Raw genomic sequence first — 27,871 nt, 5'->3', positions numbered from 1 at the left:
TTTCCTTTCCTTTCCTTTCCTTTCCTTTCCTTTCCTTTCCTTTCCTTTCCTTTCCTTTCCTTTCCTTTCCCTTTCCTTTCCCTTTCCCTTTCTTTCCCTTTCCTTGTCTTTCCGTTCTGTTCCCCTTTCCCTTCTCTTTCCCTTCCTCTCCCTTTTCCTTTCCATCTACCTTTCTTCTCCTTAAATTTCCTCTACTTTCTCTTCCCCTTTCCCTTTTGCTTCACTTTCCCTTCCTCTCCCTTTTTCTTTCCCTTTCCCTCTCCCTTTCTTCTCCTTTCCTTTCCTATACCTTTCCCTTTCTTTCCCTTTCCTTGTCTTTCCTTTCTCTTTCCCTTTCCCTTTCCCTTCCTCTCCCTTTCCCTTTCCCTCTCCTTCCCTCTCCTTCCCTCTCCCTTTCACTTTCCCTTTTGCTTCCATTAACCTTCCTCTCCCTTTTCCTTTCCCTTTCCCACTCCCTTTTTTCTCCTTTCCTTTCCTTTCCTTTCCTTTCCTTTCCTTTCCTTTCCTTTCCTTTCCTTTCCTTTCCTTTCCTTTCCTTTCCTTTCCTTTCCTTTCCTTTCCTTTCCTTTCCTTTCCTTTCCTTTCCTTTCCCTTTCTTTGTCTTTCCTTTCTCTTCCCCTTTTCCCTTCCTCTCCCCTTTCCTTTCCCTTTCTTTCCCCTTCCTTTTCTTTCCTTTCTCTTTCCCTTTCCCTTTTCCTTCCCTTTCCCTTCCTCTCCCTTTTCCTTTCCCTTTGACTTTGTTCTCCTTTCCTTTCCTCTACTTTCCTTTACTGTTCCCTATCTTTCCCTTTCCTTTTCTTTCCTTTCTCTTCCCCTTTCCCTTTTGCTTCCCTTTCCCTTCCTCTCCCTTTTGCTTTTCCTTTCCCTTTCCCTTTATCTCCCTTTTCCTTTCCAGTTCCCTTTCCCTCTCCCTTTGCCTCTCCCTTTCTCCTTATTTCCTTTCCTTTCCTTTCCTTTCCTTTCCTTTCCTTTCCTTTCCTTTCCTTTCCTTTCCTTTCCTTTCCTTTCCTTTCCTTTCCTTTCCCTTTCTTTTCCTTTTCCCTTTCCCTTTCTTTCCCTTTCCTTGTCTTTCCGTTCTGTTCCCCTTTCCCTTCTCTTTCCCTTCCTCTCCCTTTTCCTTTCCCTCTCCTTCCCTCTCCTTTCCTCACCCTTTCCCTTTTCCTTCTCCTCTACTTGCTTGTCCTTCTTCTCTCCTCTCCTTTCTTCTCCCCTTTTCTTTTCCTTTTTTTCTTCCCTTTCCTAGGACACATTCAGCCTTTCTCCATGCTGTACAGTATATGGTGGCAACTAAAAGAAAAAAATATTTTTATGAAATGAACTATTTAGATATATAGTACATGAAAAAGATATACAATAACAAAATGAAAACCTTCTAAATTAAAAATAAATAAAGGAATACTGACCTCACACATTATTGCTTTTAATATCAATCTTGATTTACAAGAGGAAGTTACTCACTTCAGAAAAAATACCAGAAAATTTCTGCTAATCGTGCGATCTGTACTTATGTGTCTCATGTAATTCCAGTCCGTACTTCTCATTTCTGAAACCTAACAACCACAGGAGAAGACGAGCCGAGCAAGTAAGTAATTCATAAATGATAAACTGACAAAACTATAGAATGACAACACAATCAGAATGTTATTACCATATTGTCCTATTTTCCGTTTTGTCTTTGTCATATGTTCAATACTCTTGCTTTTTTATGTTATTTAGTACAAGCTGCTGATTTTTTAAAAAATGTGATCATCCACAGCAAAGACCAGAAATAAAAAGGAGAGTTTTCTTTATTTATTATTACTGTATGTGGGTAATTCATGAAAGCACAACCCTCCTAAATAGTCTTATTTCATTAATGGCTTGGCATTGATGCATTGAAACTGAACTCCAGGCAAACAGCTATATATATATCACTATAAAAAAAAGTACACATATCCTACCTAAAATGTGTATTTTTTTGTTTTTGTTTATTCAGTCCTGAGATTCACACAGCTCTGCCATACGGCACAGTCCTCTCTGGCAGGGCAGAAAACCTGATGTTTCTCTGCTACAATTAAAGCTGATCTCAGCTAAAGATTTACCTTTTGCAGTGAATTCCCCTCCCCACTACAAAGGGTAATTACTTGGAGGATGATGAAGGTAATATACTTACTTTATTCCTCTCTCTCTTAGGTTTCCTCCTCTTTGTATGATCAGTCCCTCCAAACCTCCATTCGCAGCACTCTGACTTCTTAAACAATTCATTAGTACATAGGAAATGTAGCGAGAAATGCAGATTTTTATTTTTGCCCCTACATACACTTTTACATTTTAGTTGGTGAACCCTCCTCTAATTCTCCAATCCTGATCAAATGATACTTAAAGTGATACTAAAGGTTTGTTTTTTATTTTCTAAATATGTTCCTTTAACCACTTCAGCCCCGGAAGAATTGACCCCCTTCCTGACCAGTGCGTTTTTTGCAATTCGGCACTGCGTCGCTTTAACTGACAATTGCGCGGTCGTGCGACGTGGCTTCCAAACAAAATTGACGTCCTTTTTTACCCACAAATAGAGCTTTCTTTTGGTGGTATTTGATCACCTCTGCGGTTTTTATTTTTTGCGCTATAAACAAATAATAGCGACAATTTTGAAAAGAACGCATTATTTTTTTACTTTTTGCTATAATAAATACCCCCCAAAAATATTTAAAAAAAAATTTTTTTCCTCAGTTTAAGCCGATACGTATTCTTCTACACATTTTTGGTAAAAAAAAAATCGCAATAAGCGTTTATTGATTGGTTTGTGCAAAAGTTATAGCGTCTACAAAATAGGGGATAGTTTTATGGCACTTTTATTATTAATATATTTTTTTACTAGTAATGGCGGTAATCAACGATTTTTATCGTGACTGCGACATTATGGCGGACATATCGGACATTTTTGACACATTTTTGGGACCATTGTCATTTATACAGCAATCAGTGCTATACAAATGCACTGATTCCTGTGTAAATGACACTGGCAGTGAAGGGGTTAACCACTAGGGGGCAGTGTAAGAGTTAAGTATGTCCTCGGGAGTGTTTCTAACTGTGGGGGGGCGTGGCTACATGTGACACGTCACTGATCTCTGCTCCCGATCAAAGGGAGCAGAGATCAGTGACACTGTCACTAGGCAGAACCAGAAGATACTTGTTTACATTAGCATCTTCCCGTTCCTCCTCTCCGTGAGGCGATCTTGGGTATCCCCACGGCGTTCAAGTCCGCGGGACCTGCGACTTGACTTACGGAGCTCCCGGCCGGTGCGCGCCACTGGCGGGGTGCACGCAATGGCACAGCGGCAAATTTAAAGAGACGTGCGGGTACACCCATTTGCCCAGCCGTGCCATTCTGCCGACGTACAGCAGCGTGCAGCGGTCGCGAAGTGGTTAAGGTAAGGTGTACTGTTGGTTCACTTTTCCTTCATTTTCCTTTGTAAATGCTTATTTTCTTTGTGTGAATTTTCAACTTCCTGTTCCTCCTCTAGAAGCTTGCCCCCATCATCCCAGCCATTCTGGCTGTGGGTTAGTCAGCGTGCTCGCCCCCACCCTTGAGACTACATCTCTGTGGGGGGACGCTGTGTGCATTCACAGGCACACGAGGCAGGGGAGCCTCGGGCGTGTCTAACAGAGTCTCCCGGAAGGTGCGGGAGACTCCCGCATTTCTGTGTTTACTCTGCTCAATTTATGAATGGACAGGACCCTCTGTCTCCTGTTCATTCATCTTTAGTGCTGAGGAAGGGACTGGGGAATGTGTGTCCTCAGTCCTTTTGTCTGTCTCAAAGGGGAGATGTCAAGGTTCTGCTTAGACCCCTGACATCTCACCAAAGCCCCCCAAAAAAAATTTTTTAAAAAATTGTAAAAAATTGTAAAAAAATGAAAAAGTGTAAAAAAATAAAATAAAAACTACTGACACCACTCTCCCCTGCCCTACCAACTCTGTCCACTGCCCCAACCCCCTCCCCCCCAAAAAAAGCATTGTGAAAAAAAAATTAAAAACAAATTAAATTGTAAAAAAATAAATTATTAAAAATTAAAAAAAACTACTGACACCATCCACATACCACCCAACCCCACCCCTTCCCCAGAAGCACTGAGAAAAAATATTGAAAAAGTGATTTAAAAAATATATTTGGGATGTCTGGTCTAAGACGCTGTAGCTCCGCCTCCCGTGCCTTGCTATTGTAATCTGAATGACCATCTCAGCAGCACAGCACCGCGGCGCCGGAAGTAAGTTCACCTCTCCCCTCTCCCCCTCGGCAATCATCTGGGACTTGTCACAGGTCCCAGATGATTGCCCGGCCAGTCGCAGCGCGCAGCATGGCTCGCGCATGCGCAGTGCGTGCCCGGCTGTGAAGCCACAGGCGGGTGCCCACAGTGACAATGCCGGCGCCGCAGAGAGGAGGGGGGAAACGAGCGGGGCTTCGTTCCCCCCGCATCGCTGGACCCTGGGACAGGTAAGTTTCTGATTATTATTAGTATTTGTAGCTGCTGACTTTTAATTTTTTTTTTTTTTTTTTTAGTCGGAACTCCGCTTTAATGTGCTTGCTACCCAGAAAGCCTGGTGTAAACCACCATTTGACACGGGGTCACCCTGCTACAAGACCCTCGTGATTTTTATTTTTTATCCCAAATTAAAGTGTACCATGTATACTATTTTACAGTTGCACCTGTGATTGAACGTTGTCACTCACTGACCAGCACAGGATGAGCATCACAAAGAAGGTTCTGCTTCTTACCCTATTTCAAGGTAAACTAGAGTCATATTTTGAGGAAACTTAATAACTATAAACTATAACAAAAAATTAACACATATTTTCACGTCTTCATGCAGGACTTGTGTGTCAGAGGTGGGAGTTCCCAACTGAAATTGTTGGATTAGTTGGATCCTGTGTGGAGATTCCCTGTAAGTTCTACCCTCGTGAGAGATCTACGACATCCAGTACTGTTTGGTATTTAGAGCGTTTATCAGGATATCATCAGATTTTTAACAGTCGAAAAAGTTCTTCAGCATCAACAGATTACAGAGACAGAACCTCGCTAGTACCTGGGAATAATAGCTGTTCACTGAGGATAGACCCTGTGAGAAGAGATGATGGTGGGGACGAATATTATCCGGGAATAGCAGAAGATGAGGACACTAATGCCTGGAAACAAGAAAAAATGACTCTAGGGCTTCGTGTCACAGGTAAACATTTCTTTATGGGGGTAGTGGGCAGGCTGCCTATGGCAGCAAAGTTCAGGGTATGGGATTGTAGGCTGCCATATGTTATATTGATTTTTTATATATGTAAGCTCTTTGGATTTGAGCACGACATTCTTTAATTTCTATTGTTAGATGTGTTAGAACCTTTGTTAGAACTTTATTGCAGTTTCTGTAGCCACTGAAGTGGTCAAAAACATAGGAAGTGATAAAATCTCTCCAATGGGGGCACAAACAGTAATTAATACAGGTGTACTGGAATTTCGGACCCCCCCCCCCCCCAAAGACAAATGAGAAGAGAGCTGTAACAGTACGATGACCAGCAAAGCTGTGCCGCCAATGAGGCCAATTGAGATGGCCAACCAAGGCAGCATGGTGTCATGGTGGGGTTGACAACGAGCCTCAATGTCTATATACTCTGTACTCAGAGCACCTCAGCAATACTTTTACTGTTATACTTATACTGTTAACAGTGCAGGCTCAGCATCACTAAGTACAGTGCTGTTGTTCTTTTACCTGAGGGCAGATATTTTTACTCAGTGACACTGATCTTGCACTTTTAAAAGGCTATATGTCACTAAACTGACTGCCGGAGTGTAGATAACGCCCCCAAAGTTGGCCATCTTTGCCACGGAGGAGGAGGGGTTATCATGGCAGAAAAAATGGGCACCTTGGATGGCATTGTTCCCTGGCATAGCCCTGCTGACCTGCCTATGCAATCCATTCCTGGCACTACAATGTTGATGGGAAATTTTAATTGTACAATCAGATTTTGCACTGCATGACCAGTTTAACAGGCTTAGTTGTTATTCAACATCTTAAAATAGCACTATAGGTGATACACAACTTAACAGCTTTACTATGCAAAGTAGGTGTAGGTAATGTTTTAGGGGTTGTCTTAGTTGGCGTGGGTATACAGCGTTCGTAAGTGTACAATGCAGGTCTAAAATAACAAGTATAGGCGCAATCACAATTCTCACAGGATCAAATCTACATAAGTTAATTAATCAAAATCGGTCAGATGGTGAAAAATGGAAAGTAACAGTCCATATAGCAAGCACAAGCCAATAGTCTATGTAGTGCTGCTATTAGAGTGGAGGGGTAAAAACGTCCAAAAGGAGCAAGCAGGGCTGCCATCATAGTAGGAGAGAAACCATGTTCCTGAGGCTGAAAAACAACAAGTGGAGAGGCGCTTCTGGGTGCAGACGTTTTTATAAGTTCAAAATGCTTTAATAAAATATAGATAAACTCACATTGCAGTAGTAAAAACAGGCTGGATCACGTCATCTCCCTGAAGCCAGCTGTCTCGTGTGTTACAAGCCTCGTTCTGAGGCCGCTCCTCCGTTGTCTGAAGCCGGTGTCTTGCCGAGAATGTTCCCTCGGCGGATAAGTTCCCCCCCTGTACTGCGCAGGCGCAGCGCCTGCGCAGTACATACTACTCTCAGCCGCCGGAGATAGCCGAAGCTCAAATGCTTCAATCAGCTGTACACGGCGCCTGCGCTCTGGGTCCAGGTTCCTTCCCCACCATCCAAGTGGACCTAGAGGGGGAATCTAAAAGTGCCGAGCGCAGCGAGGCCGTGCCCGAAGCGTGGCGAGCGAAGCGAGCCCGCGAGGGGCCCTCTTACAGGCGCCGTGTACAGCTGATTTTCAGCTGTTCTGCTTCGGCTATTTCCGCCGATACCTACTGCGCATGCACAGTAGAGGGGGGAACTTATACACCGAGCGGAACTTTCTTGGCAGAACACCGGCTCATCACATCCGGAAGAGCTGTCACTACATCCACCACAGAGACAGGCACAGGATTGGGAGCGCCATCCATGACTTGTACTATCATGCCTGTTTTTACTACTGCAATGTGAGTTTATCTATATTTTATTAAAGCATTTTAAACTTATAAAAACGACTGCACCCAGAGGCGCCTCTCCACTTGTTGTTACAATGCAGGTCTAACATCACCCTTCCAAAATACTGTGGGAACTTAAGACAACTGCATCTTTGGTAAAAACTGTATCTGGTACATCATCGGTCTTCGATTGGTTGTACCGGGATGATGATTGCAGCTGCAGGCATCACACCAGTACTGTTTTTAGAGCCTGCAGTTTGCTCTCTTGTAATAGCAATCAGAGCAGCTAACTAGCTGCTTGATTGCTATTGCAAGCAGAAGGAGGGGATGTCCCCCGCACTCTCGCCCCCTTTCACGGTTTGTCCAGGCTCTCCCATTACACTGGGAGACCTAAGCTACCAGCTGGTGCATCCGCTGCTAGTCAGACACCCGGACAAAGCTGGGATCGGCTTTGATCGGGTCTCTGCTATGGTAACCTGGAAGGGATGACCTGAAATCACTTTCGGTTACTCGGATGTCATCTGAGCCATTTTCAATAAATCAAAAGCGTTCAAAAACACTGATCTTGGTGCAGAGCGATCAAGTGCAAAGGAGAGATTTGGGGTCATATTGACCCCAGATCCCTCCATAAAGAGTACCTATCACATGCCTATTGCTGCCACAAGGATGTTTACATTTACATGTGACAGCAATAAAAGTGCTAACATTTTTTTTAAAGCAACAGTGTAAACATTTTAATAAAAATAAATCGTAAAAATGTAAATTAAATTAAATAAATTAATAATTCAAATAAAGAAAAAAAAATAAAAGTGCCCCCCTGGCCTTGCGTGCAAAGGTGAATGCATGCATCGGTCCTGCACACACACAAATAGCGATCACCCTACACAAGTGAGGTATCACCATGAACGTCAGATCATGGGCACTAATTCTAGTACTAAAACTCCTCTGTAAATCTAAAGTGGTAACCTGTATAGGCCTTTAAAGCATTGTCTGTGGGTAGTAAAATTTACGTCGTTTGTCACTCCTGCATGGGTGTGCAAAATTTTAAAGGGTGATATGTTTGGTATCTATTTACTCAGCGTAATATCATCTTTTACATTTCACAAAAAAATCGGGTCATGTATTGTGTTTTTTGCATTAAAATACAAAAAAGTGTTTTTTTTCCCCAAAAATTGCATTTGCAAGAACCGCTGCACAAATACTGTGTGACATAAAAAATTGCAAAACCCACCATTTTATTCTCTAGGTCCTCTGCTTTAAAAATATATAATGTTTGGTGGTTCTAAGTAATTTTCTAGCAAAAAAACCCCCTGATTGTTACATGTAAACAAAAAAGTCCCAGAAAAAGCCCGGTCTTCAAGTATTTATTGTACTTTAATGAATCCTCCATATAAAACGCTTGCACAGTTGTTCTATCCCTAGACATTTCCCAGTTATTATGTGTTACATGGGGAGTGCTGTCAAGCAAGGAAACATAAAAATATGTAATAGATTTAGTTCATAAAGCTCTAACGCTAGTCTGAGGTTCTCTATTTTCAGCCATGTGACTATAATTTTCTTACTTCAACTGAAAATAACTTTCCCTTTTTTGAAAATAAGGATACTCATCTTGGTGTGTTAGCTTTGTGAATTGAGCCTAATATAAGCAAAAGCAATTAAGATTATATTATGGAGGGCCAAAAAAAGACTTGGAGGGGCAGTATAGCCAGGACTCTGTAAGTAAAGCCTCGTACACACAATCAGATTTTCGGCAGGGAATTGTGTGATGACAGACTGTTTGCCTAAAATCGGACCATTAGTACGCTCCTTCAGACAATTGTTGTCCAACTTTCGGCCAACAAATGTTGGAGGGCATGCTTGGAATCAATGCTCACCAAACACGACATTAGCAGAAAGTGCCCAAAGGGTGGCGCTCAAGAGCTAAAATTCCATGTAGTACGTCACTACGTTCGTGTGTGTTGGCCGACAATTTTGTGCCATTAGTATGCAAGACAAGTTCCTGGCACATGCCCTTCGGACAAAAGTCTGACGCTCTGTTGGCCGACAATCCGATCGTGTGTACGAGGCTTAAGTTGGAAAGTCAGAAGTTCCAACTTTTTTACAGGTTACATTCTTTTACTTTGAAGAATCTAAACTGAAAGCTTTAACCTCACTTAATGAACTTAACCTTTAACATTTTTCAGATACTCCAAACATACCAGAACTTACTAGAAATGGTGAAATGGTTGAAGGACGTCCTGAAAAAGTTTCATGCTCTGTAGTGCACACATGTGGCTCCAATCCACCTTCTCTAAGGTTGAACAAAGCTGGCCAAACTGAGAGACGATCTGTAGATCTATCTGGAGGAAACTGGAGAGAAATAATTACAATTAGATATATTCCTTCACATGAAGATGGCGAAATTCAGTGCACAGCAACTTATCATAATGGGCAAACGTCACAAATGGCAGCACCACTGATAATCAGATGTATGTATTACAGGCAATTACAATTTAGCAGAAATTTCCCAGGTATTGAACCCCATGCCTTTGAGCCCCATACTTTCAGCAAGGAAAACATAAAAGCAGATTTTAAAGGGTTACTTAGGGGCACTGGTGAAGTAATCGCTGTCATTTACAACGAACACGTACCTAGAAGATTTGACAGCAGAGATTAGTGAATTTCAGATTCACTTGTTTATAAATATAGCACTCATGCCGCGTACACATGAGCGAAATTTCCGACAGAAAGAGTCCGATGGGAGCTTTTCATTGTATATTCCGACCTTGTGTATGCTCCATCAGACTTCTTCCGTCGAAAATTCAGACGAACTTAGATAGAGAACATGTTCAAAATTTTTCAGACGGAACTAATTACTGTACTATCAGAAAAAACGCTTGTCTGTATGACGCACCAAAAAGGAGGCATGCTCCGAAGCAAGTACGAGATGGAAGTGCTCAGTCTTTCTAGTGCCATCATACGCGTTGTACGTCACCGCGTTCTGGACGGTCGGAATTTGGTGTGACCGTGTGTATGCAAGAAAGCTTGAGCGGAATTCTGTCAGAACTCCGTCGTAAAAACCTTCAGAGTTTATTCCGACGGCAAATCCAGTCGTGTGTACAGGGCATTAGTGTTTTGAATTCAGGGTTAGGTTCTAATTTGGATAAAATAAGGGGAGTCACTACAGCCACGAAAAAAAACAATAGCCAAAGCTTGGAAATCCCCGTCCTTAATAATTGCTGAAACTAAAAATAGAGTCAATCAAGCAATGATCCATGCCAAAACAGAAGCTATAACTCAAGATAAAATATCCAACTTTGAGTATATATGGAATCCCCGGGTGACTCACTTTTTGCCTTCCAATTTTGATGTTTCCCTACTAAGACCTTGGTCATCTCGATTTGTACTTCCATTCTCTGCATTCATGGTATGTGTACTAACCCAGGGATCCCTACTATCTCTCATTTCTTTCTTCCCTATCTATTTTTTCTCCTACCTGATTACTTTTTCTTTTATCTTCTTTCTCTCTTTTACTTTTCCCCCCTATTCTCTCTCCCCTTTTTCAATTTACTCTTTATATAGTTCTGGTAGCAAAACTTTTATTTCCTTGGTTATCATTATACCAATTGTACATAGTTCCTATAGTTCCTATATGTAGTATAAGATTTTAGATTCTATAATAAATTATTTCTTTTTTTTATTTTATTTAAAAACTATACTCTTGATAATAATTAAGACCTTTTTTTTTTTTTTTTAATCTGAGGTCATCTTATATTAACCTGGTCTAAGTTGGTTTTATAATTACTTATATAATGTATGACGCAATCTTTTGAGTAGTTAGATCCATGCTAAAATTGTTTTAGTTAAACTACCTTTATGCCCCATACACACGATTGGAAATTCCGCCAGCAAAAGTCTGATGTGAGCTTTTGGTCGGAAATTGCAACCGTGTGAATGCTCCATCGGACTTTTGCTGGCGGCATTCCCGCCAGCAAAAGATTGAGAGCAGGTTCTCTATTTTTCCGACGGAAAAAGTTTCTATCGGAAATGCAGTTCATGTGTATGCAATTCTGACGTGCAAAAAACCACGCATGCTCAGAATCAAGTACGAGACGGAAGCGCTCGGTCTGGTAAAACTAGCGTTTGTAATGGAGATAGCACATTCGTCATGCTGCAAATTATTGGATCTTTTAATGAAGCGCATTCTTCTGTTCTTTATAATGCTAGAATAATGAATTTGTTTTGCTGCTGATATTCTTTATGCTGCTGATGTTCTTTATAATGCTAGAATAATGAATTTGTTTTGCTGCTGATATTCACACAAACTGATTTCTTTATTATTTCTCGTGATCTCCTGAATAATTTTTCTTGTTTTTAAAGCCAGATCTCCATAATAATGTTTAGAATTATGTTTTATAGTCATCTTTTTTTTAATCAAGATCTCCTGTTTTTTTTATTATTTTTAAATTATTTTCTAGTGATCTCCATCATTTTTTTTTTTTGTGTGTCAAGTTTCCACAACAACATTATTATCTTGTATTTTTAAAGCTCAAGGAGGTTAGTTGGGGTCAATTGTTAATTTGAATTTTTATATTTGAAATGTACCTGCCCACTCACAAACAAACAGTCCTATTGGGAGAAATACACATAGGCAAGTATTTTCATATAAAAAAATCTCCATTTATTCTGGCTCATAACAAAATAAAGAGGAAGGCAACGCTCGAGAAACTGCTTGAATTTGAGAAGCCTTTGTACCCCAGGGCACACATCAACTCTTTGTAAATAAAAATTGGTAGCTTGAGAAGTCCATATAATAGGGAGCACAATCTGGTCCAGGACTCCTAGAGATCAGGAACAGCAGCAGATTACATATATGTTCCCAAGCTGTGGTACTACAACAGCCTGCGTCTTCTGTCAGACCAGACTGAACCCAGGCCATCACTTTCATGTCTTCCCTGCAGCCTTCCCTCCAGACTTCCCTGTAGCCTTCCTTGGAGGCTGTGGCTCTGGAGGTGGACTTGTGGCAGAAGGAGGTGGAGGATGAGCAGTGCACATAAGTGCATGTTATCAGTCATTTGGCCCCTCAGCCCCTTATGAAGGGCCTGAAAAATAATCTTCTCACAGATGAGGCGTTGTCCCTCCTCCATTTGCTGCAATTTTGCAGCTACAGGGCAGCCATAGGCCTCTTCAGCATCGGGGGGTGTTTTCAGGGTCGCATTAGCCTCCCTAATGAGGCCCAGTGCTGCCTGGCCACCTCCTGGCTGACACCCCCACCCCCTGGCTGACACTTACCCCCGCCTCCTCCTGTGTGCCACATTTCAGAGCCTCGTCCTGGCTGAGGTCTTCTTGTGTATGAAAAAGGGACATCGTTTTAGTTTTTGATTCATCAATCACACACAATTTTCAGTTCATGACTGTTGCAAATTGAATGTTAATAAATAGAAAAGACTATCATTCTGAGCCCAGCATTTTTTATTCTTGTCACAATCATTTTTGGCCCCTACTATCTATTGATATGTAAAACACTTTTTGTTAAATCATTAATTTGTTATCAATAATAACATCTAGTTAACAACAATAATTTCCGCACAATAAATATGTTAGAAAAAAATACTATACCTGGCTCCAGCTGGGCTCCTCAACTTTTTCCAGGATGGAAGGCCCAGGTTGGTCCTCGGAAGCCTCAGCTGGGGTTGAGGGAAGGGTGGATGGAAGGGGGGCCGGAAGTGTAGAAAGTGATTCCCTGGCTTCAATCTGGTCTTCCAGAAACCGCATCCTGTTGTAGTACCACAGATTGGGTACATACACATCCTTTGCTGCTGCTCCTGATTTCACAGATGCCTGGACCTTATTAAGCTCCTTCCTACTCAAGCTACCAATTTTCTTATCCACAAACTCGATGTCTGCGTCGGGGACCTGCGTCTTCACAAATTGCAGCAGTTTCTCCAGCGATGGCTTCCTAGCTGGTTTATTTCGATATAAGGGGTTTTTAACCTCCCACAAATTTCTCATATCCCTGTATCTGTCTATGAACTAGCCCATGAATTCAGGGTCTTTGAATTGTTTCATATTTGCTGCAGGACAAAACACAAGACAAAAACACTAATATCAGGCTAAACTCTCCTAATCTTATCCCAATATAGGCCTCAATTTTGAATCAGTATAGGCCACTGATGTCCCAAGTTAATATGTTACCTTCATTAGAACGTTCGGCGCTTCCGGTCCACACAGAACGTAGGTACGACACACGCGTGTTAGCTTTATATACACTGCGCATGCGTGAAACTCTGCCCGCGTCGCCCACCCCTGATGTTCTTTCTAGAATATTCCCCGCCCCTTCTCTTTCATCGCAGTGGAAGAGGAACATGACGGAGACACAGCAGGTGCGTGATAATAGCAGTAACGAGGAGGAAAGCCCGGAGCCGGAAACGTCACAATTCCGCAGAAGATTTAAGGCCTCAAATATGTCCTTTGTAGAGATAGTGGACATCTTGAAGAGGGTCGACTATGATGAGAAGTATGGACCTTACCCAAACCCAAATGTGAGAAAGGCCAAGATCATGTCTAAAGTAGTGAGAAGTCTGCACAGGAATTTTGGGGTATGACAATCCAAGGATCAATTGAGGAAACGCTGGTCAGACCTGAAATTGAGGGAGCACGATCAGTACAGAAGGATCAGGAAACTGCTTCTAAAAAGTAAGTAGCTGTCATGTGTCCCTATTATTATTATTATTACTTGCATGCTGCTCCATGTGCTTTTCTTTACTGTTGTACCGTCTTAAATGGCTACTTTCATGTAATCGCTCGCAGTAAATATTGTTTGTTTGCCAACTAAATACAATGTTTTTGGCAAATACAGGGTTAAGTACATTTGGTCATGCTAATTTGTATTAAAAGAAGTTTGGGACATTGTTGTCTAGATGTGTTTGAAACTAGAATGAATTGCAAGCTTGATTCAGTGTAATGTAAGGAGAGGACACTCAGCAGCTGCTTACACATCTGGACTCAGAAGCACTAGTGTGGGACACCAGAACAAACTTTTTAGGGTGTTCCACACAGGTACTCCAGTGGATACTTGGGGTGTCTCCATGTGTGAAACTTGTCCAAAAAAGGTAAGTATTCCAGCTTTGGTAAGGGAAAAAATCATGTCTTCAGCGTGGAACTCTGCCAAAACAGACAATTGTACCCCACTTCCAAGCAATGTTTCATATTCCTATTTCTGGCCTCAAATATTGGTGTGCTAAGTATACCTTTTGTTTCATTCTCAGAGAAAAGACTCGGGACATCTGAGGACACCAGGAACCCCCCCACCTCCTGAAGAAGGGGAACAGAGGACACCACAACCTCAGGATGTGGAGGGAGGAGAGGTAGAAGTGGTTGAAATTGTCACCACAACAGGCCAGTGTATGACACCACAGATTCAGGTAATAGAGGTATGCCTGCATATTTATAATACATGGTGTGTATTTTTTCTTTTAGGTGATGTGCATGTTGTGGAAGAACAAGCTCCTCATTTCACTAGTGCAAGTGCACAAATACTAATCCAGGAGATAATGGTGTGTAGTCGGGATTTAGACATCATAAAGCAAAAAACCAATGATGTTGAAGAAAAATTGAAGAACATGATTGAAGTTTTAGGGAGAATCTAAATAACAACAAAATGCCACCATTTTAGATTTTTTTTAACCAATTTTGAAAAATTTTGGTCGCATTTTAAAAGCCAAATGTCAACATGTGATATCTGCCATCAGGGGATATCAATGTACGTGTTTTGTGAGTGCAACCCCCTTCCTCGCAACTCAAGTAGGTGAGAGGAAGTGGTTGCACCCCCAAAACAAGTCCATTGATCCCCTATGATGGGAGATAGCACATGTTGACATTAGGCATGGGATCGGGAGGGAAATCCCCAGTTTGACTCCCAATTTGTATGCATCTTCAAAATTTGGCTTTTACAGGGGTGACATCACCCCATCTGATGAAGGCAAGATCAACACAGTTTTGACACTATAATGTCTGATATTGCTATCAGTTTTTCAATGTTGAGCTTTGTAAGTTCCTGAGTTGTGTATGTTATGTTTTGAAACATGCCTGTTTATGTACAAAAATTTTTTTTTCAAGGTAAAACTTTATAAAACCAAGATGTTGTTTTTTTTTACCCAAAAATGTTTTATGTGCATGTGCATGGAGTAAAAGGTTTTATACTCAACAATGTGTGGCTTCTTCTTTCAATGCTCAATACCAGTTTTTGTATTAAGTTGGTGTTTACAGTGGCAATGGATGTTATTTAATAATGGAAAAACCACTTGGCACTACAAGTGCACTAGGAGAACCTAGGAGATGGCTAAAAAGAAACGCAAGCAGTAAATCAAAATCAAGATTTTATCAGATACATTTTTTTTTCAAATAGAAAATATTTACAAATTTGCTGGCATAGCAATGGCCCCCCTACCTGTAAAATAATCAACATATTTTTGCCACACTTCACAGGCGTTTTGGGGGGGGGCAAGCCAGGATGGCCAGCTTCCAGAGCCGTCAGTGTATTTTCAGGAAGTCCAGCCTCAGGCCCAACTGAGGCAACATAATTAGAAGCATTTCTCTATAAAAAGTTGTGAAGTATGCAGTATGCTAGAACTATGTGGTTCAGTTTGTACTCCGCCACATTAATTGGCGTAAGAAATAGGCGGAACCGGCTAGCCATTATCCCAAAGGCATTCTCCACGACTCTTCTGGCTCTGGCCAGCCGGTAATTAAAAACACTCTTCTCCAGGGTGAGGGTCCTCTGGGGGAATGGCCTCATCAGGTGATCACTAGGGATGAGCCGAACACCCCCCTGTTCGGTTCGCACCAGAACATGCGAACAGGAAAAAAGTTCGTTCGAACACGCGAACACCATTAAAGTCTATGGGACACCAACATGAATAATCAAAAGTGCTAATTTTAAAGGCTAATATGCAAGTTATTGTCATAAAAAGTGCTTGGGGACCTGGGTCCTGCCCCAGGGGACATGGATCAATGCAAAAAAATTTTTTCAAAACGGCCGTTTTTTCAGGAGCAGTGATTTTAATAATGCTTAAAGTCAAACAATAAAAGTGTAATATCCCTTTAAATTTCGTAGCTGGAGGATGTCTATAGTATGCCTGTAAAGGGGCGCATGTTTCCTGTGTTTAGAACAGTCTGACAGCAAAATGACATTTTGAAGGAAAAAAGCCATTTAAAACTACCCGCGGCTATTGCATTGCCGACAATACACATAGAAGTTCATTGATAAAAACGGCATGGGAATTCCCCAAAGGGGAACCCCGAACCAAAATTTTAAAAAAAAAATGACGTGGGAGTCCCCCTAAATTCCATACCAGGCCCTTCAGGTCTGGTATGGATATTAAGGGGAACCCCGGCCAAAATTAAAAAAAAAAAAATGACGTGGGGTTCCCCCTAAATTCCATACCAGACCCTTCAGGTCTGGTATGGATTTTAAGGGGAACCCCGCCCCAAAAAAAAAAAAAAAAAAAACGGCGTGGGGTCCCCCCAAAAATCCATACCAGACCCTTATCCGAGCACGCAACCTGGCAGGCCGCAGGAAAAGAGTGGGGGACGAGAGTGCGCCCCCCCCTCCTGAACCGTACCAGGCCACATGCCCTCAACATTGGGAGGGTGCTTTGGGGTAGCCCCCCAAAACACCTTGTCCCCATGTTGATGAGGACAAGGGCCTCATCCCCACAACCCTGGCCGGTGGTTGTGGGGGTCTGCGGGCGGGGGGGCTTATCGGAATCTGGAAGCCCCCTTTAACAAGGGGACCCCCAGATCCCGCCCCCCCCCCCCTGTGTGAAATGGTAAGGGGGTACAAAAGTACCCCTACCATTTCACTAAAAAACTGTCAAAAATGTTAAAAATGACAAGAGACAGTTTTTGACAATTCCTTTATTTAAATACTTCTTCTTTCTTCTATCTTCCTTCATCTTCTGGTTCTTCTGGCTCTTCTGGTTCTTCCTCCGGCGTTCTCGTCCAGCATCTCCTCCGCGGCGTCTTCTATCTTCTTCTCCTCGGGCCGCTCCGCACCCATGGCATGGGGGGAGGCTCCCGCTCTTCTCTTCATCTTCTTCATCTTCTTCTCTTCTTCTTTTCTTCTCTTCTTCTCTTCTTCTCTTCTTCATTTTCTTCTCCGGGCCGCTCCGCACCATGCTGGCATGGAGGGAGGCTCCCGCTGTGTGACGGCGCTCCTCGTCTGACAGTTCTTAAATAACGGGGGGCGGGGCCTCCCGGTGACCCCGCCCCCCATCTGAAGCACGGGACATGACGGGACTTCCCTGTGGCATTCCTCGTGACGTCACAGGGAAGTCCCGTCAAGTCACTGTGCGTCAGAGGGGGGCGGGGTCACCGTGTGGCCCCGCCCCCCGTTATTTAAGAACTGTCAGACGAGGAGCGCCGTCACACAGCGGGAGCCTCCCTCCATGCCAGCATGGTGCGGAGCGGCCCGGAGAAGAAAATGAAGAAGAGAAGAAGAGAAGAAGAGAAGAAAAGAAGAAGAGAAGAAGATGAAGAAGATGAAGAGAAGAGCGGGAGCCTCCCCCCATGCCATGGGTGCGGAGCGGCCCGAGGAGAAGAAGATAGAAGACGCCGCGGAGGAGATGCTGGACAAGAACGCCGGAGGAAGAACCAGAAGAGCCAGAAGAACCAGAAGATGAAGGAAGATAGAAGAAAGAAGAAGTATTTAAATAAAGGAATTGTCAAAAACTGTCTCTTGTCATTTTTAACATTTTTGACAGTTTTTTAGTGAAATGGTAGGCCCTTACCATTTCACACGGGGGGGGGGACGGGATCTGGGGGTCCCCTTGTTAAAGGGGGCTTCCAGATTCCGATAAGCCCCCCGCCCGCAGACCCCCACAACCACCGGCCAGGGTTGTGGGGATGAGGCCCTTGTCCTCATCAACATGGGGACAAGGTGTTTTGGGGGGCTACCCCAAAGCACCCTCCCAATGTTGAGGGCATGTGGCCTGGTACGGTTCAGGAGGGGGGGGCCGCACTCTCGTCCCCCCCTCTTTTCCTGCGGCCTGCCAGGTTGCGTGCTCGGATAAGGGTCTGGTATGGATTTTTGGGGGGATCCCACGCCGTTTTTTTTTTTTTTTTTGGCGCGGGGTTCCCCTTAAAATCCATACCAGACCTGAAGGGCATGGTATGGAATTTAGGGGGACTCCCACGTCATTTTTTTTTTTTAAATTTTGGTTCGGGGTTCCCCTTTGGGGAATTCCCATGCCGTTTTTATCAATGAACTTCTATGTGTATTGTCGGCAATGCAATAGCCGCGGGTAGTTTTAAATGCGTTTTTTCCTTCAAAATGTCATTTTGCTGTCAGACTGTTCTAAACACAGGAAACATGCGCCCCTTTACAGGCATACTATAGACACCCCCCAGGTACGAAATTTAAAGGGATATTACACTTTTATTGTTTGACTTTAAGCATTATTAAAATCACTGCTCCTGAAAAAACGGCCGTTTTTAAAACTTTTTTTTGCATTGATCCATGTCCCCTGGGGCAGGACCCGGGTCCCCAAACACTTTTTATGACAATAACTTGCATATTAGCCTTTAAAATTAGCACTTTTGATTTCTCCCATAGACTTTTAAAGGGTGTTCCGCGGCATTCGAATTTGCCGCGAACACCCCAAATTGTTCGCTGTTCGGCGAACTTGCGAACAGCCGATGTTGGAGTCGAACATCTCGAAGCTCATCCCTAGTGATCACCCAGACCAAATGCTTCATCAACGATAAAAACAAATGGGAGCCCTTCAACGTTCTCTTCCGCAGCTGGCAATCCCAAGCCACCACTCTGGAGACATCGGTAGAACTCGGTCTGGGCAAAGACTCCACCATCCGACATCCGGCCATTCTTCCCCACGTCCACATATAAAAATTCATATGTCGCTGACACCACTGCTATCAACGCGATACTATTGAAACCCTTATAATTAAAATAGTATGATCCAGAGTGGTTGGTGGTACGATGTGGACATGTTTCCCATCGATTGCCCCTCGAAAGTCCCAATGCTCTGCAAACTGGTACGCCACAATCTGCGATTCTTGTGGCGTTGAAGGAAACTGTGGAGTCAAAAAAGAAAAAAAAAATATTAGTACTTTTGCACATAACATTGCAAGCAGATTAGATACAAACATTCTTGGCCAACATCAGTATAACATTTATTTTAAGGATTATTTAAAGACAAACATATAAGGTCCACTTATCAGATTTCTCACCCCCTCTAATGGCCCATTGGAAAAATTTTAGGGGGGGGGTTATAAATGAGTTTGGGACCCGAAAAAAAAAGCCTCTGGCACTCTGCCTGAATTTAAGGACAACAATAACATTTGGACACATTTTAGGGGGTGTTTAGGGTAAAGCACTACAATGGAGCTGACAAAATACATTAAGTGACTAGGCTAGGTGTGTATGGGCCCAGGACAGCATGCTGGGGAGGTTAGTGAAGGCAAATATGCATGTAGGCCAAAAAAGGAGCATTAAAAGCTTACAGCATGCATGGGCACATATGGGACATTCACAGCATATTACAATCATGGTAATTAGGGAATGATGAAAGAAATACAAAACATTAGTGTACATTAAATACATAGAATGCAATGTTAAAGGAGAAAACTTACCTTAATATAGTCCTTCTGCAGGACCTGAATGATGGCAGAACAGGTCTCTGGAATAATGATCCCCAAAGCCTGGAGGGACATGCCTGTAGAGAACTTGAGGTACTGTAGACTTCTCCCTGTCGCCAAGTACGGCAACGTGGCAATGAGCCTCTGTTCAGGAGTGATGGTTTGCAGCATGCAGGTGTCCTGCTTCATAATATAAGGGGACAGCAAAGCCAACAGAGGGTGAAAAACGGGGTCCGTCATCTGGAGAAAATTCCTGAAATCATCAGGATTATTCTCCTGGATAATCCACAGCAAAGGCATCACTCTGAAGTAACCAATTATTCGTCCATGAACTCCTCCTCACCCTGTTCATGGACTGGTCTTGGGGTAAAGCAAGAACCCCAACACCAAGCCCCACAGCACAAACACTACAATGAGTATGTAACCGCAACATGGCTTCAAAACGGTCAGCTGGTCAGAACGAACTAACAGAACGCACTGAGGAACAGAATGGCCTGTGAAGAGCAAGCTGAAAATCAGAAACGAGCAGACAAGAACGCACCGGAAAACAGATACGAACTGACTACACGCACTGAAAACCAGATACAAACCCAGAAGCAAAAACTAAAGAGTAGTAACAATCTGAAAAGCATGCAGGGTGAAAAGCTCGAATCGTCTCTCACCAAACTTCTACTAACACAAGATAAAACATGAGATTAGCAGAAGGAGCCGAAAGGGTGGCGCATTGGGTATTGAACTTCCCTTATATAGTGCCATCGTACTTGTTGTGCGTCACCGCGTTCTTGACGGTCAGAATTTGGTGTGACTGTGTGTGTGCAAGACAAGCCTGAGCGGAATTTCCATCGGAAAAAAACATCCAAGGCTTTTCCGACGAAAATTCCGATCGTGTGTACGCGGCATTAGTTTATGTTGGAACTACAACTGAATATTATTACCATATACTGTACGTGATCTTTTCTTTTGCTGCCACCATATGTATTTATGTATACTAGTTGTTAAAATTCAATAAACAAATTTGACAAGAGAAAAAAAAAGGGGGAGTCAAATTTAAGAACAAAGGTTAATGTTAGGATCAGATTAAAAATTATGTTTTAAGATTGAGTTCAGAGATTTGATTTGCTTGAGGTAAAGGTTAAGAATTAAAGTACACATGTGCCCAGCCTATGGACAATAAAATATTTACATATTCTTAACAAGCAGTAAGGGAGCTATAAAAGAAGCCACCCCTGACCTCTGTAGCTGAGGGTGATATAAATCCATTCATTCTCTAAGATCCTCAAAGGTGACAATAAAGACTCAAAATTCAGGTTCAGTCCGTTTCTAATAGTTTAGAAACACATACTGTGTGTTTATATTAGAGGACAGGCAGCCCTCTATATAGTTTATTGTGCATAGTCTGGACACAGGATCACTAGGGTTGTTAATAGTTACACTTTAGGGTTGGATTGACCACTTGCCCTCCTTTACCCCCCTTCACAACCAGGCCATTTTTTGCGATACGGCACTGCGTTACTTTAACTGACAATTGTGCGGTCGTGCGACACTGTACCCCAAAAAAAATTATGACCTTTTTTTCCCACAAATAGAGCTTTTTTTTGGCAGTATTTGATCACTTCTGCGGTTTTTATTTTTTGCAACATAAACAAAAAAATTAATTAATTAATTTAGTCCAAAATGTATTCTACTACATGTTTTTGATAAACAAATCCCAATAACCATATATTGACTGGTTTGCGCAAAAAGTTATATCTTCTACAAACTATGGGATGATTTTTTAATGAAATTTTTGTTTATTTTAATTTTTTTACTATTAATGGTGGAGATCAGTGACTTATAGCGGGATTGAGACATTGCAGAGGACAAATCCGGCTCCTCCGCTGTCTTCAGGCCGCTCTCTTGCCAGCGGAGGTCCGGACTGTGACGTTTTAGGGGGCGTGGTCACCGGGTGATGTTGACCACGCCCCCTAAACCGTCACAGTCCCAGCATGCCCAGGGACTGTGACATCATAAGGGGGCGGGGTCTCCACCTATATAAGTCACAACGGAGCCCTCAGAGAGCAGTCCAGCCGGAGAGAGCGTCGTGTCAACATCTGGAGAAGAGAAGAGGGAAGAAGACAAGAAGTCAAGAAGCCCAGAAGTCCAGACCTCTGCTGGCAAGAGAGCGGCCTGAAGACAGCGGAGGAGCCGCTGAAGAACTGGAACACCGGGAGAAGAGGAACCGGAGGGACCCCCGAAGCCGGAAGAAGACCCCCGTAGCCGGAGTAAGACCCCCCCCGGAGCTGTTTAATAAATTATTTTAAAAACCTGTGTAGTGTGTTTTTTTTAATTGACACTTTTTCCCTAGGTGAATGGGTAGGAGTACCATGTACCCCATACTCATTCACATAGGGTGGGGGGCCGGGATCTGGGGGCCCTCTTATTATAGGGGGCTCCTGGATTCCGAAAAGTCCCCCGCCCGCAGACCCCGACAACCAACGGCCAGGGTTGTCGGGAAGAGGCCCTTGTCCTCATCAACAAGGGGACAAGGTGCTTTGGGGTGGGGGGGCCCCCCATGTTGAGGGCATGCGGCCTGGTACAGTTCAGGAGGGGGGGGGGCGCTCGCTCGTCCCCACCCCCTTTCCTGACCGGCCGGGCTGCGTGCTCGGATCGGGGTCTGGTATGGATTTTAGGGGGGACCCCACGCCGTTTTTTCAGCGTAGGGGCTTCCATTTATAATCTATACCAGACCTAAGGGCCTGGTATGCCCCGCGCTTGCCGCAATAGGAAAATTTGTTTTTCCTATTGCAGCGAGCGTGAAATGCAATACCCTGCCCTCGCGTCGTATCTGGTCCGTTGGACCAGCATACACACGAGCGGGCTTTCCGTCGGACCAGCACACAGACGAGCAGACTTTCCGCCAGAAACTGAGTCTGACAGAAAGATTTAAAACTTGTTTCAAATCTAGGTCCGGCGGGATTTTGGGAAAAAGTCTGCTGGAAAAGTCCGCCGGAGCCTACACACGGTCGGATTGTATGCCGGAAAGTCCGACCGTGTGTACGTGGCATTAGACTTGTTTTTGGCTACAAAATACCTGCACTGTGAACCACCTGGTGTTCTCAGCTCTAAAAAACAAGGTAACTTTGTTAAGGAACTAAAGAAAAGTAAAAGGGATATCTCACCTTTGAGTCGACAGTGGTGACTCCCGGGCTTCTTATTCCATTGTTCCAAAAACTCCAGTAATAAAATTTTACTAAATTGTGATTTTGATGCCCTTTTAAGCGCTTGTGGTGTAGTTTTAGTTGTAGAGGAACAATCATTTGGGCTTCTAACAACAGAAGTAGTAGGGTACACCTGGAAATTGTGTGGAGGATATTTTACTACTGAAAGTCCTGAGAGATTTAGGAAGTCAGCATGTCATGCATCTCACCAACAAGCAGGAAAAAAAAAATAAAAGTCTACAGTGGAATTGTCTCTTAAGCAAAAAATATTCTTTTCTTCACCAGATGCACCAAAAGATGTGACCGTCAACTTACCCAAAAACAAAGAATTTTTGGAGGGTAGTGATGTGACTTTAACATGTTCCTGCAGATCTAACCCTCCTCCACACACATATGAATGGTACCGTGGGAATAACAAAATTAATTTAAGACCTGAAGTTCAGAGAATCGTAGTACGGAATCTCAACAAAGACACGGAACCCTATTCTTGTGTTGCAATAAATACTGTAGGGAGAGGAGAATCACCACCAACACCGATACCTGTGAAATGTACGTATATCATAACTCTGCAGTAATAGGTGAGCTAAGGGTTAAATTAAGGGTCAGATTAAGATTAAGGCTCAGATAGTGTGTGAAGTCCCTTTATATTTTTTGTCTCCAAATCTCCTTCACTAAGAACCACCTGGAGCCAAGTTTTCAGCTCTAAAAAATAAGGTAACTTTTTTTAAGAATCTAAAGAAAAGCAAAAATAATATCTCATCTTTGGGTCAGCAATAGTGACTCCCTGACTTCTTATTCCATTGTTTCAAAGACTTCAGTAATGACATTTCCTCCTCAGTAAATGGTGTCATCATTTTTTTTTTTACTTATTTTTACTTTTAGAGGTGCCATCGTTTGGCCTTTGAATGACAGCAATAGTTGACATGAAACTGTGAATATTTTACTATATAAAGGGACACTGTCATGAAAGGATCATGCAGGTTGCCATTGATGAACTCTCCTTTGGAAATGCTAGTCCCGGTCAAATGAACGCTTTGGCTTCAATGCCATCTGAGTAGCTAACCCGGAACAAGCACAAAAACAATGAGGTCTGACACTTTTCTGAAACTGATTTAAATCATGCTTGTTCTGGGTCTGTGATTCAGAAATACATAAAGTGGATGTAAACCCCATTCATGAAATGTGACCTGGGCACATCTATCTGTAGTGTTTACTTATCTCTCTCCAAAGCCCTGTCTCGTGTCTTTTTGCTGCTCGGTTCTATAACTTCTGACAGGCTCTCCGACAACCGAGACAAAACCAGGCTGAAATTTGTGTCGGGGAGGGTACATAGAAACAGATTAGAAAAGAACTGGTCTATTCACAGCACAGCTCTGCACATTTCTTTCTTCCTCTTCCTATGTGGATAGGGGGTGTGCTCCTTTCCTCCAATCAGCTGTCGCACAGTGTACGCCAAGAATCGACACCGACAGGTAGAACTGGAAGAGAAAATTCTAACACGATGTGTACTTTCTAAACAGTCTAGAAAGTTGGCGGTTTTCCAGAGTGTGGTTCGGGGTTAAATTTCAGTACCATTAGCGGTAACCCCTAGCCACACTCGGGATTGCATTGCAGGATCCTGGTGCGGTGTACTTACCTTGTCCCCAGGATCCTGTGAAGTCCTCTCACTGTGTCTGCGGGGTGTGTGATCTGCCCAAAGCCACTGTGTGCCGGGCTCCGTTCCCTGCGAGTGCCGCAACGCACAGGGGCGGAGCCCGGTGGCAAATTCAAAAATTTTTTAATTTTATAATAAATACAGTACACTATAATCTTACAGATTACAGTACTATATAAAATCATTTCACATCCCTTTTGTGTCCAGTGCTTTGTCCAGTGCCCTGCATGCAGTTTTATATGATATATACTGTTCTTTCTGCCTGGAAACTGGAGATTGTCCATAGCAACCAAAAAGTGTCCCTTTACATCAAAAGTGGTTTTAGACCAGCTAGAAAACAGTGATAGTAAATTAGAATCACTTGCAGAATTGAGCGATAGTGAATAGTGGGGAAATTAATTGTATTATTATATTATTATTTTTTATCATTATTTATAGTTATTTATTATATTATAATTTATGATTTTGTGTTCTCTATTTTCCCCACTAACAGAACGGCAATCTGCCTCTGTCTGAAATGATCGGCGGGACCCGGCAGACTTCAGGTACCCCGGACCTGCTGATTGGCTCCCGCTGTATCCAATCACTGTGGGGGTGGGTCAGTGGCCCAGACCCAAAAGCGCAGAATCACATACCTGTACATGATTCTGCACAGAGAGGCCGCCTTGCCACTGTATATGTCCTGTATACGTTCGGCAAGCGGTAAAGCAGGGGTCCACAAACAAAATGCAGCCCTTTGCTTGCCTTTATCTGGCCCTATTCCTCCCAATGATGTTGCACTATTCTTCTCACCAACACCAAGGAAGGGGCACTTCTCCTTCCACTGATACCAATGATGGTGTACTATTCCTCCCACTAATACCAATGCGGCCATGTTTATTCTCACTGATGCTGGGTGCGGGACATTTTTTTCCCCCACTGGCCTCATTCAAGTCCCCCTAATATCTGAAGGACACTAAACTAGCCCTTTGAAAAGTTTGGAGACCCTTGGATTAAAGGATAAGTTTAGGAGGTGGCTAAGGTAGTGTAAGGATCAAGTTAGGACATAAATCTTAAGAGGGTCCCAGACTGGCCTTCTTGAAAAAAATTACAAAATGTGTGAATTTGGGAACTTTATGGAGTGTTGCCGGACCCTTTTCTTTGTATGTGTTGATAGTTCAGAGTAAAGATGAGCCCCGTTGCAGCTGGTCTGATGAGGTGATAATCCACTGAGAGCAATGGAAAAACTTCACTAGTTAAGTTTTAGAGGTCATTCATTAGGGTCATTAGTCAATCATTAAGTCAAATTAAAGGTTAAATCTTGAGGTCAGGTTAAAGGATAAGGTATTAAGGTCAGTTTAAGGGATATATTTCAAGGCTAGTCTAAGGGTTCAATATTAGGTTAAAAGGATAAGTATTAGGGGCTAATTTAGGGATAGAGCTACAAGTTCAGGTTTTGTGAAGGGGTTTTTGTCTGAGGGGTGGCCGAATGGTTCAGTTATGGGCAGAGGTTGAAGGGAGTATGAAGGTATTTTAATTTTAGGTTATTTTTGGCTGCAAAAACAAGACCAGTGTCCTGCTGTTTCTCCTCCCCAGCTCTCTGAGCTCCTTATGCAGCTGAGAACAGAGGGTATGTGATCACTTATAAAAATGGGGGAAAAAAGGTATTTAGAATGTTTTTTACATGTATACACAAATGTTTTGCCTTTCATTTCTGTTTTTAAGTGGTTTTAAAGGAACAAGGTTTTTTTACCTTCATACATAAAATGCATGACGGTAAACAACCTTCTGCGTGCAGCAGCCCCCAACACTTACCCGAGCCCCATCTCGATCTAGCAATGTGCACGAGAGCAATGGCTCTCCTTGGTCTCTTTCAACTCATTGGCTGACACTGGTGTCAATCACAGCCAGTGAGCCAATGAGGAGAGAGTGGGGGCAGGGCCGAGACACGTTTCAAGCGTGAATGGACACACAGAGCAGCAGCTCGTGAGCTCCCATAACAAGCTGCTTACTATGGGGGCACTCGGCAAGAGGAAGGAGCCTGGAGCACCAACAGTGGACCTGAGAAGAGGAGAATTGAGGGTGCTCTTTGCAAATCCACTACACAGAGCGGGTAAGTATAACATGTTTCCTATTTTCTGTTTCATTTTTCTTTAATAAACTTTTCACAAAAACAAAGAATGAGTACACCCATATACAAATACAGCTGTCATACATTATATTACTCTTTGAAGGTTTCTAAGGAAAAGAACTGCATGACATAGTTTACAATTTACAATTATATTTAGGTGAATAGATTATTTGAAACCACTGTCAAGTGTCGACCATAGGGCGGATGGTGGAACCCCCTTCTCCTCCAGACACACCATCTGGGAACAAACTGTGCCCAGGGAGAGGGCATCCCCTCTACCCCCCCTTCACCTATGCACCTGGGGTGACAGAACAATTGCCTGTTGTCAATAAAACTTTATTACAGGTAGCCTACAGTATAGGTGCATATGGGTATATTTCAGAATAAAATTAAAGAAGCGGATGTAGGTCAGGATAATAAAGTAGACGGATAAGTACCGTATATACCGTATATACTCGAGTATAAGTCGTTCCGAGTATAAGTCGAGGCCCTAATTTACCACAAAAAAAATGGGAAAAACTTATTGACCCGAGCATAAGACGAGGGTGAGAAATGCACAGCTACTGTAAGTGGAAAAGACGGTCAACAATGCCCATTTGCAGCCTCACTGTGCCCATTTGCATGCCTCACTGTGCCCATTTGCAGCCATAGGTTCCCTGAACTTCAAACTCGGTAGTTAAGGGTTCCTAGATGCCCCCTAGCTGCAGCCAAAATTTGGGGTCTCTGAACCCAAAGGGTCCCGAAATGACATTGCTGCAGATGGACACAGTTGACCGAATTTGGGGCCCCGTACCTCAGAGCCACTTAGTGCTAAGAACCCCAAATTTGGTGTGCAAACCCAGTGGAACTAGCACCATAAAATTTCCAAAGCTGGTGTTTCTAGCTCCAAGTGGCCCCGAGATACAGGGCCCCAAAATTCAGTTCAGAAAATGTCAAGCACTTTTCTGCAGCAGAGAATGACATTTTCCGAACCGGTTTTGGGGCCCCGTATCTCCACTTGGTGCTAGGAACCCCAGCTTTGGATATGTTGTGGTACCAGTTCCAATGGGTTAGCACACCAAATTTGGGGTTCCTAGCACCAAGTGGCTCTGAGATACGGGGCCCCAAAGTTGGTTCGGAAAATTAATTTTTTGCTGCAGAAAAGTGCTTGACTCAAGTATAAGTCGAGGGGGGCACTTTCAGCACAAAAAAATGTGCTGAAAAATTCAACTTA

At 43.1% G+C, this 27,871-nt stretch overlaps 1 protein-coding gene across 3 annotated transcripts in view; it reads left to right on the top strand.

Annotated features, from left to right (window-relative positions):
* Positions 1-1,490: 1,490 nt before the first annotated feature.
* The window catches only part of LOC141110452 (B-cell receptor CD22-like), a 112,026-nt gene continuing 85,645 nt past the window's right edge, over positions 1,491-27,871 (top strand). The window contains exons 1-5 of one of the 3 annotated variants that reach the window (XM_073601801.1): positions 1,491-1,582; positions 4,680-4,765; positions 4,850-5,203; positions 9,245-9,529; positions 23,180-23,443. In XM_073601801.1, the coding sequence (XP_073457902.1) occupies positions 4,723-4,765; positions 4,850-5,203; positions 9,245-9,529; positions 23,180-23,443 (946 nt within the window). In that variant the 5' untranslated portion in view covers positions 1,491-1,582; positions 4,680-4,722. The remainder of the gene's footprint in view (positions 1,583-4,679; positions 4,766-4,849; positions 5,204-9,244; positions 9,530-23,179; positions 23,444-27,871) is intronic. The other 2 variants (XM_073601800.1, XM_073601802.1) reach the window with 2 other exon arrangements.

Source organism: Aquarana catesbeiana, linkage group LG10 (assembly GCF_042186555.1).
Source record: "Aquarana catesbeiana isolate 2022-GZ linkage group LG10, ASM4218655v1, whole genome shotgun sequence".
Lineage (NCBI taxonomy): Eukaryota > Metazoa > Chordata > Amphibia > Anura > Ranidae > Aquarana > Aquarana catesbeiana.
The sequence above is the reverse complement of the archived record's forward strand: the minus strand, read 5'-3'. Positions and strand labels throughout refer to the sequence as shown.